The 13,956-nt window shown below is 41.3% G+C and overlaps 1 protein-coding gene across 3 annotated transcripts in view; it reads left to right on the top strand.

Annotated features, from left to right (window-relative positions):
* The window catches only part of NUBPL (NUBP iron-sulfur cluster assembly factor, mitochondrial), a 156,925-nt gene that overhangs the window by 118,775 nt on the left and 24,194 nt on the right, over positions 1-13,956 (top strand). For 2 of the 3 annotated variants that reach the window (XM_014570137.4, XM_014570136.4), the window contains 2 exons: positions 2,702-2,776; positions 10,801-10,921. In XM_014570137.4, coding sequence (XP_014425623.3) covers positions 2,702-2,776; positions 10,801-10,921 — 196 coding nt within the window. The remainder of the gene's footprint in view (positions 1-2,701; positions 2,777-10,800; positions 10,922-13,956) is intronic. The other variant, XM_006116358.5, reaches the window with a different exon arrangement.

Here is a 13,956-nt window from a genome sequence, read left to right as displayed (position 1 = left end):
TTACTGTTTCTCCCTCCTCACTGAGCAGTGGGCCTACCCTGTCCTTGGTCTTCCTCTTGCTCCTAATGTATTTATAAAAAGTCTTCTTGTTTCCCTTTTTTCCCATAGCTATTTTGAGCTATTTTGTGCCTTTGCCTTTCTAATCTTGCTCCTGTATTTCTGTGTTGTTTGCCTATATTCATTCTTTGTAATTTGTCCTAGTTTCCATTTTTTATAGGACTCCTTGTTTATTTTTAGATCATGCAACCACATTTTTAGATCGTGGTTAAGCCAAGGCAGTCTTTTGCCATATTTGCTATCTTTCCTATGCAGTGGAATAGCTTGCTTTTGGGCCCTTAACAATGTCCCTTTGAAAAACTGCCAACTCTCCTCAGTTGTTTTTCCCCTCGGTCTTGATTCCCATGGGTCCTTACTTATCAGCTCTCTGAGAGTATCAAAATCTGCCTTCCTGAAATCCATTGTCTCTATTTTGCTGTTCTCCCTTCTACCCTTCCTTAGAATTGTGAACTCTATGATTTCATGTTCACTTTCACCCAAGCTGTCTTCCCTCTTTCAAATTCTCCTGCCTATTTGTTAAAATCAAATGTAGAACAGCTTCCCCCCCGGTTGCTTTTTCAACCTTCTGAAATAAAAAATTGTCACCAATGCAGTCCAAGAACTTATTGGATAGTCTGTGCCCTGCTGTGTTATTTTCCCAACATATATCTGGATAGTTGAAGTCCCTCTTCACCACCAAATCTTGGGCTTTGGATGATTTTGTTAGTTATTTAAAAAAAGCCTCATCCACCTCTTCCGCCTGGGTAGGTGGCCTGTAGTAGACTCCTTGCATGACATCACCCTTGTTTTTTACCCCTTTTACCCTAACGCAGAGACTCGCAACACTTCTATCTGCTACGTCCATCTCCACCTTAGTCCAAGTGTGTACATTTTTAATATATAAGGCAATACTGCCTCCCTTTTTTCTCTGGCTATCCTTCCTGAGCAAGCTGTACCCTTCCATCCCAACATGCCAATCGTGTATTATCCCCCCAAGTTTCTGTGATGCCAATAATGTCATAGTTGTTATTATTTATTAGCACTTCCAGTTTTTCCTGCTTATTGCCCATATTTCTCGCATTTGCATATAGACATCTAAGATACTGATTTGATCTTGCCTCCCAGTTTTGCCCTGACTCCCCTCCCCCCCCTCTCTCTCTTTCTCTCTTAAAGTTTGTGTCCCCCTACCCCCAAACATTAGCTGTTCTAAGATGAATCTGATAGTCTGATGTGTGTAAAGTTGTTAGTTTAATATTTATTTTGCAGTAGTGTGCGGAGGCTTCCATCAGAATTAGGTATGTGAAAGGTTAGCCAGTAAGCATCACTCGTAATGGGTGATGCATACTGATTCCATTTAACCAGTGGGGCCTGGAGCTGTGGCCAGGGAACTGCTCCATCCCCACGCAGTCTGTTGTAGACCGGGTTTCTTCAGCTTGCTGGACCAGGCAAGGATTGTTCCAGCTGGGCTGGAGCAACTTCTGCCTATGGTGGAGGGGGAAAGGGGCGTGAGGAGGCTGCTCCAGATTGGCTGTGGTGGGCAGGATGGGTGCTCTAGCTTACCGAGGCTGGAGCGGCCATCCTCCACCTGCCCTCCCTTTAATCAGTTAACCAGTTAAACATCACATTAGCTTGCCTTCTACAGAATGGTCCTATAGAGGCTGTGTCATAATGGTGATAAACGGGCTACTTAACACAATCAGTCTCATAAGAACAGCCATACTGGGTCAGACCAACGGTCCATCAAGCCCAGTATCCTGTCTGCTGACAGTGGCCAATACCAGATGCCCCAGAGGGAGGGGACACAACAGGTAATCCTCACATGATCCCTCCTGTGTCACCCACCTCCAGAGAAAGAGAGGCTAGGGACACCATTCCTACCCAATCCTGACTAATAGCCATTGATGGACCTAACGTCCATGAATTTATCTAGCGTTTTTTTGAACCCTGTTAAAGTCCTAGCCTTCACCACATCCTCTGGCAAGGAATTCCACAGGTTGACTGTGCGCTGAGTGAAGAAAAACTTCCTACTGTTTGTTTTAAACCTCCTTTTTTAAAATGTTCTTTAGTAGATCCACAGAGAGCCTCTCCCCAGTCCTCTGCTTTGGAACTCAGATCTTAAGATGAAGGAATTGTGAGTGTGTGTGTGTAATATTTGTACCTTTCCCATTTACTTTTTAAAAGTTTCTGTGGCCATGTGGCCAGCCTGTCAAGTCCTATAGTGTGGATTTGTAGAAGCAATAGTTTTGGGGAACAAGAGTTAATATGGATCTATAAGTAAACCCCTATACAAAAATAAAAAAGTTGTTCTCAGATTACTAATGGCACTCGAGGCTAAAAATGTATGTGGCATATATACGTCTTTGGATCATCATGTGTTTACCTGTGTATGGTATGTGTATTGTTATATGACAGTGATCACCAACCAGTAGATCAGGATCTACTGGTAGACCTTTGAGCCTGTGAAAGGTGATCCTGACTGTTTTGTCAAAGAGGCTATCAGGGGCCGGCACATGAGCTGATCCTCCCCACGCTGCTCTGTATCTCCTGCCTTTTTCCTTGGAGCTGTGCCCTCAGGATCCTTGTGCTTTCTGTGCAGGCAGGGGAGGGAGAGGAGCAGTGCTCATGTCAAGATGCCCCTCTCCCACTCTGTATCCTATCTCCACAGAGCAGAGAGGGGACACCAGGACTTGGGATTAAGTTTGCTGACCACTTTTGGAAGCGGTGCAGAGCTAGGACAAGGGTGAGCCTGCTTTAGCCTCACTGCACCACCACCCAGGAGCACCTGAGATAAACAGTGCCCAGCTGGAGCGCACATCCTGAAACTCTACACCAGTCATGAACCCCCTCCAGCACTCCTAGCCCCTGCCCCAGCCCTGAGCGCTCCTGCATCTAAATGTCCTCCTACCAGAGCCTGCACCTAGAACCCCCTTCACCCAGAACCCTCTCTGCACTCCAACTGCCTGCCCCAAACTCAGCTCAGAGCCCCTTTCACACTCCAAATCCCTTAATCCAAGACCAAAGCCTGTACCCCAATCCTCTGTCCCAGCCTGGTGAAAGTGAGGGAGGATGGAGGGAAGGGGAGGAGCGGCTCGGAGAAGGGGTAAAAGGAGACCCAGCAAGGGTATTTGGGTTTGAGGTAGATCTTGGGTTGCCCTTAAATTCAAAAAGTGATCTTGTGCTTAAAAAGGTTGGAGACCACTGTAATAAGATGATCAGGCATTTACACGCTGTTAGTTTGATTTCCCTTGTGTTGTCTCTCTCTTCTCCTCTTTAGCGCTTGTGCATGTCCTGAATTACTTTAATTTTAAGGGGAAAAAAAACCAGTCTCGCATCTTCAAAGGTTTGCCTCACTCAAGTACAAGAAACAATTATTACTCACTACATGTACCACTAAGTTTCATTACTGTTAATGTCAGTCATCATTCTCTGTGGGGATTTAGCCTGATATAAACCTATCTTGCTAAGATTATTTTGTGGCTGATTACTGTAGTGGAGCAAATTTTACGAGGTGCTGAATTCTTTCAATACCCACTGAGTTCAATACCACAAAAGGCAGCATGATCTAGGGTGGTTAAGATCAGGCCTATGAAATGTAAATTACTGTTAAGAGAGATCTCAGGAAAGAGGTACAAAAATATTAAATACAGTTAAATGTTACAGTAAACGAAGAAACTGATTTGAATGAAGATCAGTGAAACAGCTGTGGTCTGCTTCTGTCTTTAATTTACCTTATTCTAATTAGTTGCTGCTGCATAAGTGATGGCACAAATATTTGAGATCATACAAAGTTTGGAAAGTTCAGTAATAGCTATAGGCATTTTGGGAAAATTGATAGGGTAACTGTGGAGGGGTGTCACAACCCCGCACTCAGGAGAGTCTGGGGGGGCCCCAGGAGAAGGGACTATGAGGCAAGGCGGCCTGCGGAAAACCTGTGGGAGCAGTCGCACAGGGGCCACGGGAAGCGGATGCCCAATCCTGACCAGACCCCAGCGCCAAGAACGCCAGTCAGGCAAGCTGGCCTGCACAGGCGGATGACATCAGTGCCGTGCGACCTGATCTTGGGGCTCTGGGTAAGGATGTCAGGGCCGAGCGTGACGGCCCGATGGTGCCGGGCAATGACATCACCCACCAGGACAGCGGGTCGTTGAAATAGAGACCCGAAGAAGGACCTAAGGGGGGCAGGATGGGGACTCAAAGGAGAGGAGGCCCAACACCGAGTGAGGTAACTCAGACCCTGGGATTGTCGGGAACGGGGGAACGAAGGTGGCGGGGTAGGAAGTGGCCCAAGGCGGGGCCGTGGAACCTGAGAGCGGGTGAGTTGAGGGGTTACTGCCCCACACACTGGACAGGAAGTGGTCTCCCTGCCTTAGGGCTCTGGGCCGGGATTCGGGAGAGTGGGTGGGCCCGAGTCCACCTACCCGACGCCCCTAGTGCTCGAGGCATGATCAGCCGGTGCGAGAAGGACCGGAGCGGATTTTGCGACAGGTCACACCATGGGGACTCAATGGAATCTGGGTGAGGGGGTGGTGCACAATAAAGACGCCTCTAGAGAGATGAATGTGGAGCTTTGACTTCGTACAGTAACAGCTTTGACTCCAAATGTCCTGTGAATCACGAGTCTATGAACCTTTTAATGATAGCCTTGTAATTTTTTCGTTGAATTAATTTTTAAATTTAACTTTAAAATGTAAAATCAAAAGTGTAAAAGGAATTGACATTGAATGGGTAATAGGGGATGGCTCACTTGATTACCTTTTCTATCAATACCTTCTGTAGCACCTGACACTGGCCACCATTGGAAGACAGAATACTAGACTATATGGACCTTTGATATGACCCAGCATTGCCATTCAAATGTTTAGAAAGGAGCAGCTTTCCATAGAAGTTGATGGTCTCTTGGCTACCCAACACAAAGCCCTTGAAGGATTTTGCATGTATTCTGGTAAATTTTATCACAACACATGCTGTTTTTTTATAAATATTGACTGATTGTCCCCAAAGTGAGATAAGGATGTCCATTGTATTATCCACTGTTGACACATTGGATGCTAAAAACAGAGAAATTAAATGACTTGACCAAGGCTAAAGAGGTGTATCAGTGTTGGAGTCTGAATTACAAAGCAAGACTTCTCCATTAGAAGATCATGTGCTCTCTTATCACCTTGAACTCTAGCTCCTGCGGGCAGCTGTCAGACTCATTGTGGGCAGAGGAGCCAGTTTAACTACTGGCATCCAGCTGGCAGGAAGCATGCCTGCCTCTGTTGCTCTGGAGCCAATACAATGTGACACTGTCTTCTATAGCTGTGAATTTTTGGAATCTACTCTAAATGGAAGAATCTGTGGCTATGGTTTTCATGAACCCCAAAGGCCAGCACAGGGCAGCTGGTGGAGAAATCCATGAATACACTGAAAATCTTTAGGAAAAATCAATGATGCACTTTGAATTTTAGTGAGCAGTGTCTGATGGTTTATGTTTTCAAGACTATCTTTGAAAGTAAAAGGGCTAACCTGATTGTTTTTAATAAAAGCTGAGATTCTTGTTTAGGAGATTCAGATTAGGGATGTAAAATCCTGTTTGTTTGGTTAACCAGTTAAATGTGATGCTCCAGCCTCTATCAGTTAATCTTTCACATCCCTAATTCAGGTTGGTGGGACAGTTGGCTGTTGTACAGGAGAAAGCACCTAAGGTCTGTTTTCTTCTAAAGCAGTAGTCTCCAACCTTTTTACACCCAAGATCATTTTTTAAATGACAAAACAAGCCAAGATCTGCTCCTTCCTTGAAGCCCCGCCCTCTCTATTCTCCTCCTCTCCATCACTTGCTATCCCCAGCCCTTACACCGCTGCCTTTTTTTTTTCTTCCAATTCTTCTGTAGGAAGAGGTTTTCCAACATTTGGCCTGCCTAGACTGGACCAAATGTCAGAAAACCCCCTTCTTTTGGAAGCCCCCTTATTCCTCGTGGATAGAGGAATATAGGGGTGACTGAAAGAGCATGTTTTAGGTTGCTTCATGTCTCAAGAGATCAGTTACTTACCCCAGATCGATTTGTACATGAAAGACTATGCTTGTTTGAGTTTCAGTCTGTGAATCAAAAAGTGACAGAGATAGAGTAATCTGTCACGTTTGAATGTCGTCTTAGGAGTGAGCCATGTCCACTCCAGGGAGCTTTTTGTATCTTATCTCCAGCTGTTTTAAGAGTCCAGACTTGCCAAGAGATGAAAAATCTTCATGTTAGCTATTTTTATTTGCCTCTTCCAACATTCAAACCAATGGGGTAAAGCCTTTTGCATGGACTTTTCTATGGTAGAATGAAACAATTAAAACTTTTTTGTTCTGTGATCACCCATTGAATTTTGACAGGCCTCCTGAATGTGTGTGTGGGGGGGGGGGGGAGAGGGGGGAAGAAGGAGGGAGCGCTTCTTCCTATTTTAGTTAACAGGTTGAGAGCAGGCATTCTTTCATTTATTAAAAAAAAAGGCATATTTTACGCTAAAGCATGGAATACAGACATTTTTAGTAACATTAGTGCGTGCAGCAACGTGTAATCATTTTATAGACTTGTAAAGATGTATTTAGTCTCCAACCACCTATCTTGAAGAACATTAACATATAGGTGAGCTGGACTGGTTTCTAGCTATGAATTTGTCAGTGGTCAGCTTATGCTACAGACTGCAATATCTGGAGGCTATGTCTACATTACAGGGTTTCTCCAGGATACCAAAGGTATCCTGGAAGAACGCCACCACGTCCAGGGAATGCGTCTCCTCTTCTGCTTTTTTTTGCGGAAGAGCAGATGCGCTCTTTTGGAAGCCCTGTCTTCCTCTTTCCACAAGGAAGAAGAGGTCTTCTGAAAGAGGAGACTTTTCCGAAAATTTGCCCAGTGTAGACAGGCCAAATTTTGTAAAAGACTCTTCAGAAATAACTATCAGAAAAAGGTACACAAATTGTGTACCTTTTTCCAATAGATCAGTGTAGTCTAGACATAGCCAGAGTAATTTGCTTTCAGTAAGACTAGTTGAAGTAAAAAAGAAAAAAAATTAGAAATGACTACTGGCTTAGCATGGAGGATACAATTACACCTCAGCAACATTGTGTTACTGAAATTGTGAGACAGTTACTTTTTCTGGCTGTGTCGTGTCATCAAAGGATGAATGAAACAGTTATACAAAACAGCTATAAAATATTGAAACAAAACATGGTAAGACTACTTCACTTTTTCTGGGGTCATGTGTTCTCTTGATTTAAAAAAAATTACAATTACTTTATGGTTACATTTGCACTATATGCCACTGGTGACATGGCTGCTCCCTGCATTGAAAAAGGAGGCTGTATCCAAGTGTGCAGCTGTCGTCAGTTGAAAATGGTTGTACAGATGGGAGGATCCCTGCTTTCCCACTCTTTCCCTGCTGTGGGGAGTGGCTCCAGCAGTGGAATTGCTCATACCTTCACCTCTACTCCCCCACCCCCAATAATTTTCCTTCAGTAGGGAAGAGCTTCTGCAGAAAGGGAGGCATAACTTGGGCAAGTAGAGAGCATGTTGGATGTACTTGTGTACATACCCACACTCTTCAGGCATATCTTTGTTTGCCTAAGCGTTGCCTCACTTGCTATACTGTAATTTATATCTCTCTTTTTGTGGCTAAGTAGGTAGATTCTTTAAATGCCACCAAAAGAAGTGTGTGGTGTTCATGTACTCTAAGAGAACTACAAAAATTTAAAAAGCTAGGTCCTGAAAATGGATGTGTGTGCTTATAGGACAGATGCAAAGTTTCTTTGTTCTGTTGTGAGGAATAGGCCTCTTGTATCTTAATTAAAAGACTTAATTGGATAAATCATCTTAGTCTCTTCTCCTTCATCCCCCAGGAGATGTTCCACAGACCTCAAAATATCATCCTACTTAAGTATCTTTGTTTCCAATTTATACACACATTGAAATCCTGATGTTATGATATCGCTCCTTTAGGAGCTCAAGAGCAGAACATAAAGAGCTCTATAAAACATTGTCTCTTTCTTTCTCCTTCCTTGTGCCTCCCATTAGAAATTGAATGGGCTGCCCCTGCAAGAACTAGAACAGAGTTTAAAAAAGAGCTAGATAAATTAATGGAGGTTAGGTCCATAAAAGGCTATTAGACCGGGGGTAAGGAATGGTGCCCTGGCCTCCGTTTGTCAAAGGCTGGAGAAGAATGGCAGGAGATAAATTTCTTGATCATTGTCTTTGGTCCACCCCCCCGGGGCACCTGGGACTGGCCACTGTCGGCAGACAGGATACTGGGCTAGATGGACCTTTGGTCTGACTCAGTATGGCCTTTCTTATGTTGTTATGCAACAGCTGTATTCGTTCCCAGTTGAAGAACTGAGAATAAAACCTGAACTGATATAAATCCTCAGAAACCTCTAAATAGTAATGCTTGATTTTACATATGCTGGCATGGAATAGCAAATGCAGGTACAGAAAACCAGTACATCAAAGCTTACTCACTTAATTTTTTAGAAGTGTTTAGTTGTATTTGATTGTACATTGAACTTAGTTATGTGCCATAAAGGAAAAAGAACATGTTTACCCATTTGTATTTCTCACAATATATTCTTTACATTAGCCAGTGTTTTCAAACTTGAATGACAAAGGGTTGGTGCATAGTGTAGATAGCAGTCTAAGTAATTTGATTATAATTTTTAGTGACGCTGAAACCCTGCAGCTCCCATTGACTTCACTGGGAACTGACGATGATTAGCATTTCTGAAAACCAGGTCACTTTATTCAGGTGCTGAAGTTTACCCATTCAAGTGGAAATTCTCAAAGGTCATCTGTATCTTGAATTTTCACTCAGAAATTTGGAAATTTTGGCGCTTATGTTTAGGTGGCAGAACAAGGAGCAATGGTCTCAAGTTGTGGTGGGAGAGGTCCAGGTTGGCTATTAGGAAAAACTATTTCACTAGGAGGGTGGTGAAGCACTGGAATGGGTTACCTAGGGAAGTAGTGGAGTCTCCATCCCTAGAGGGGTTAAGTCTCGGCTTGACAAAGCCCTGGCCGGGTTGATTTAGTTGGAATTGGTCCTGCCTAGAGCAGGGGGCTGGACTTGATGACCTTCTGAGGTCTCTTCCAGTTCTATGATTCTAGGTGACCTGCTTATAGAAATAAAATATATAACACTTGACTGTGCGACATGAGGCTATCATTGTGCAGGTTTTCTGTAATTTATTCCTGACAGATTTGCTGAATTCCTGGTCATCTCTAGTACTTAACTTTGTTAGATAGGTAAACAAAATATGATTGGTGTTATCCTTAGCATCATTCTAAAACATGGAAGAGTAGATTTCATGTTCAGGTTGGTGAACTTTCTTCATATTTCTGCAAGGAAGACAATTATGTTAGTTTTTTGTCACACAGTTTTAGCTTTGCATATAATTTTATTGTTTGATCTTTAAATGTCTCTCTCTTCTTCAGAGAGACTAGGAAATCTGGGTTACTTTTTGAAGACATTTTCCAGCTAAATATAAAAAAAGCTTTTTTTTTTTTTTTTTTTTTTTTTTTTTAAAAATGGGTCCAACGGTGACACTTCTTGTAATGCAGTATAAGGTTAGCTGTATTGGTCCCATGATATTAGACTAGACAGATCAGATGTTGGAGAAAATACCTTCTATTTATTCTTGGGGGAATTTTTCACTTTCTGTTTACTTTTGGAGGAACTATGCATATGCAGAATTAATATTTATTTGCTCCCCCCTCAGAAAAATGACTTTCTGACAGGGAAGCAAAGGGCAGTTGCAAGAGCAGTCATGCACCTTTTTCTAGCAGTTCAGTTACATTGTTTCAGGACCCCAGAGCAGCTGACCAAGAGGTAAATCACCACAGAACTGGGGACACCATCCTATGCTGAGCTGGAATCAGCTGCTAGTTGTGACTGGGCTGGAGGCAGGAGAGGACAGAGCTTTCTCTTAACCTACAAAGAGTGGCTGGGCTGTGTCAGACCACCCCCAGCTGCAGTATCCTTCCTTTCTTCCTTCCCCCATTACTCCTCAGCTGTAGGTAGAATATTCACTATATGGGGAGCTCTTCCTTGATCCACCCAATCCCTGTGCATCTAGATAAAAAACCTTTAACCCTATCCCATTGATCTGGCATCTGGAGCCCCCCTTCCCCTCCTCTCATACCCAAACCACTGAACTCCCAACACTGAACTCATTTCACTCAAACTCCCACTCTGTGCCTCAACATTCCCCTACACCACCCTCACATGCAAAACCTTATGACTCTGATCCCCTTATTGGAGCAACTTCGGAAGCTGATCCAATAAAAGGTATTATTGCACCCATCCTGTCTCATATCTTGTCACAGTTCATGAAATGAAACTGTAAACTACAAGGCTGTAAAACACAACACACAAAACCTCCAGGGTTCAAAGTTTTATGATATAACCATTATTTATAACCACTGAAATGTCCTGAAGTGTTGTTTGTAAGTTAAGTAGTGCAGTTTGGATAGCATAATAAATGTTTTGTAACAAATGTGCTTGATAATCTTGATAGGAAAGGCAGCAATCTTGCAGTGAATATTAAGTTAGTATAAAATATATAAAATGCAGATCAAATAAAATCTAGTTAAATTACTTTGTTGATGAGCCAGGAATCTAGTTGTGGTGACATTGTTTAACACAGTCTATTCATTATAAACGTATGCTTTTAAGATATCTTGTTTGAGATCTATTTGCTAATGCCATATGTGGATAGATGTAATATACCAGATTTGAATTTTATTTACTTAACAGGTTTTGGGGCTTGTCCAAAATATGAGTGTTTTCCAGTGTCCAAAATGTAAACATGAAACCCATATTTTCGGAGCAAATGGTGTAAGAGATCTAGCAAAAACTCTTGGACTGGATGTTTTAGGTAAGAATACTAACATAATTTTTGTTTTTGATGGACAGATTAATGAAATGCATAAGGAAAGTTCTGCTTGGAAAAAAAAGAGTGTGACTGCACTGCTGTGTTACAATATCAAATGTTACAATGGTCAAACAGAAAAAATCGGTGCAGTAACCATCTTAAATTATTATCATTACAATTTTTGTGCTGTCAATAATTTTTGAGTTTTTTTTTCCTTTTAATGGAATGCTGGCTAGATTTGGTAGTTTGTGTTGAATATGATTAATATTTTCATATAAGGACCATAAGTGAGGAGAGCAAGTGTCTGGATCTTGGAAATCTTGACTGTTTTCTAGACTGTAAATTCTTAAGAACATGGACTGTTCTGATATCTATGTATTATACAGCATGCAACATATAATATTATTTGTCAAATTATATCATTGTTAAATAATAAAGTGTACTGTTCATTGTGGTGAAATTTAGTAACACGTATGAATTGATGTTTAGGACCTAAACTCTTACTAATGAAGTGACAGTTCAGTTGACTCTATTAAGAACAGGAGTATGTTTTTTTTATATATGTGGGAAATCTTTGTAATTTGAAAAGCAGTTCATTACACCCATTATTTTTGTATCTGCATGTAGAATATTTAATTGTTGTGTTTTGCTTGGCAAGAAAGTACTTCACATTTTGTTTGAATCACTCACACTCGTTGTCCGAGGTCAGTTATATTTACACTGACAGAGTTTAATTGTGATTAGATCACTTCAATTATGTATTTAATTGCTAGATGGGATTTCAGGAATAAACAGGATTGCAAAATGTGGTTTCAAAAGAAAATTTATCTTAACTCATAAGTAACTCAAAATAAAAATCTTTGACATATTATTGATTTAATGTGGAATACATATAATTTTAAAATGTGGATTAATTGTTTGCTATTTTTCAAAAAGGTATGTTTAAACCTGAGAGATCAGGAAGACATTATAAAATATAAAAGCATATTGAAGTTGGTCAATGGGATAATTGTACATGCTAATGATGTGTACCCAAGTGTTACTGTAATTATGTCAATAATATTCCACAGCTTATCATTAAAATGAACCAGGGAGTTCATTTTAAATCTGCATGAAGACATCAAGGTTTGATACAAATTTAAAATGGGAATGGAATTGAAGGCACACATTTAGGGTCTTTTGATGGTGTGGTGGAAGCATTTCACATGAATATCAGAGTCAAAGTGGGTTGCTTCAGCCCTGGGTTACACAGGTGGGTGCAAATCTTTCATCAGCAGTGTACAAGCAGTGCAGAGTAATGCTTGTTCAGCCATTGGTCCCCATACGTGACTTTTGTTGCTCCCACAATGGGCATAGTTGGCCAGGGAGGGGAAACCAGGGTGGAGCCAAGGAATTTGTTGTCCAGGGATGACAAGGTTTGAAGAGGAGTGGATACAAATATACTTTTCCTAGCCTCCCCATATATAGCATGAATATATTGCTGTAAAAGACAAAGGTAGTTTATATTGTACATAGAAGCATAGGAATTACCATACAGGTTCAAACCAGTATATGTCCTGTCTCCAACAATGGCCAGTACCAAATGTTTCAAAGGAAGAAAACCTGCAACAGTCAGTTATGAAGTAATCTGCCCATAGGGAATATCTCCTTCGAATGTCCAATAGTTAGAATTTGACTTGTGACCAAAAGTTCTAAGGGTCTATAGCCATGGTGTATAACATGCTAGCCATGTGCAGCATTTGGCTGGTTGGTTACTGATTTAGAACTGTGTTGACACAACGGGTTTATATTATAGTGTACTTTCTAAAGCTCTTGGGTGTGTTTTAGTTTATAATTAAAAATGTGGCCCCTCTTGTTAGCCGTATAAATGTCTGTTCCTCTTTTGAATCCTCCTAAGCCCTTGGCCTCAAGTTCATGTTTACACTGCAATAAAACCTGGTTTGCCCTATGTTAGCTGACTCAGTCTCTTGATGCAGTTGACATGGACCAACCAAGGATATTCTATTAGGGTATATCTACACCTCATGCTTATTTCAGGATACTTCCAGTATCCTGAAATAGTTATTTAGTGTCTTGACATCACACCTGTTATTTCAAAATAACAGATGCTCTGTTCCGACGTCCCTGTACACCTTGTTCCACAAGGATTAAGGGACATTTAGGAATAGCGGTTGATTTAGAAATTTCTTCATCTTCTCATTAAAGGAACCAGTCCAAATCTTGTCATTTTTCAGATAAGAGATAATCTATCACTAATTATCCCCAATTCTCGGATCTTTCTCTTTCACTACTTGTTTTTTAAAAGTAGCGACACGAATGAGATTGTACTGTTGATTTTTATAAGGAAACATAATTTCTGTATTATTCTCCATTCTGTCCTATTTCTTGTATATTCTAACATTTTTATTTGTGTCCATATTGAACAAAGGTCTTGAGCTGCCTACACAATACCAGGGCTTTTTCTTTGATTGATGCAATTAGTTGTTCAAATTATTGCCTCCAATTCATGCATTTGTGAATTAACCCCAACACTGAATGTCATAATATTGTCCATTCATCTGTTGTGAAGCAAACCTGCAGCCAAACCAGGGCTGTTCACATAGCTGTCCTTCTAACAGATTATAAAATTAGTGCTCAGAGAGACAAATTTCTGGGTAATCCTGTTGGCATATATTGACAATGTGCTCCTCATGGCCCAGAACCCAGGTGCCCTGGAGGATAAATATTGATACACATTGATGACTTCATCATATGAATTCATGGGAAAGAGGCCTTTGACTTCTAGCATTTCAACAATTTCTATCCCACCATCAATCTTAGCCTGGATCAGTCCACACAAGAGATCCATTTCCTGGACACTTCAGTACAAATAAATGATGGCCACATAAACACACCCTCTATCAGAAATCTACTGACAGTTATTCTTACCTAAATGCCTTTAGCTTCCATCTAGGACACAGCACATGATCCATTGTCTACAGCCAAGCCCCAAGATACAACTTTATCTGCTCCAGACCCTCAGACAGAGACAAACAGCT

The sequence above is a fragment of the Pelodiscus sinensis genome, chromosome 5 (genome assembly GCF_052426305.1).
Source record: "Pelodiscus sinensis isolate ZL-2025 chromosome 5, ASM5242630v1, whole genome shotgun sequence".
Lineage (NCBI taxonomy): Eukaryota > Metazoa > Chordata > Testudines > Trionychidae > Pelodiscus > Pelodiscus sinensis.
The sequence above is the reverse complement of the archived record's forward strand: the minus strand, read 5'-3'. Positions and strand labels throughout refer to the sequence as shown.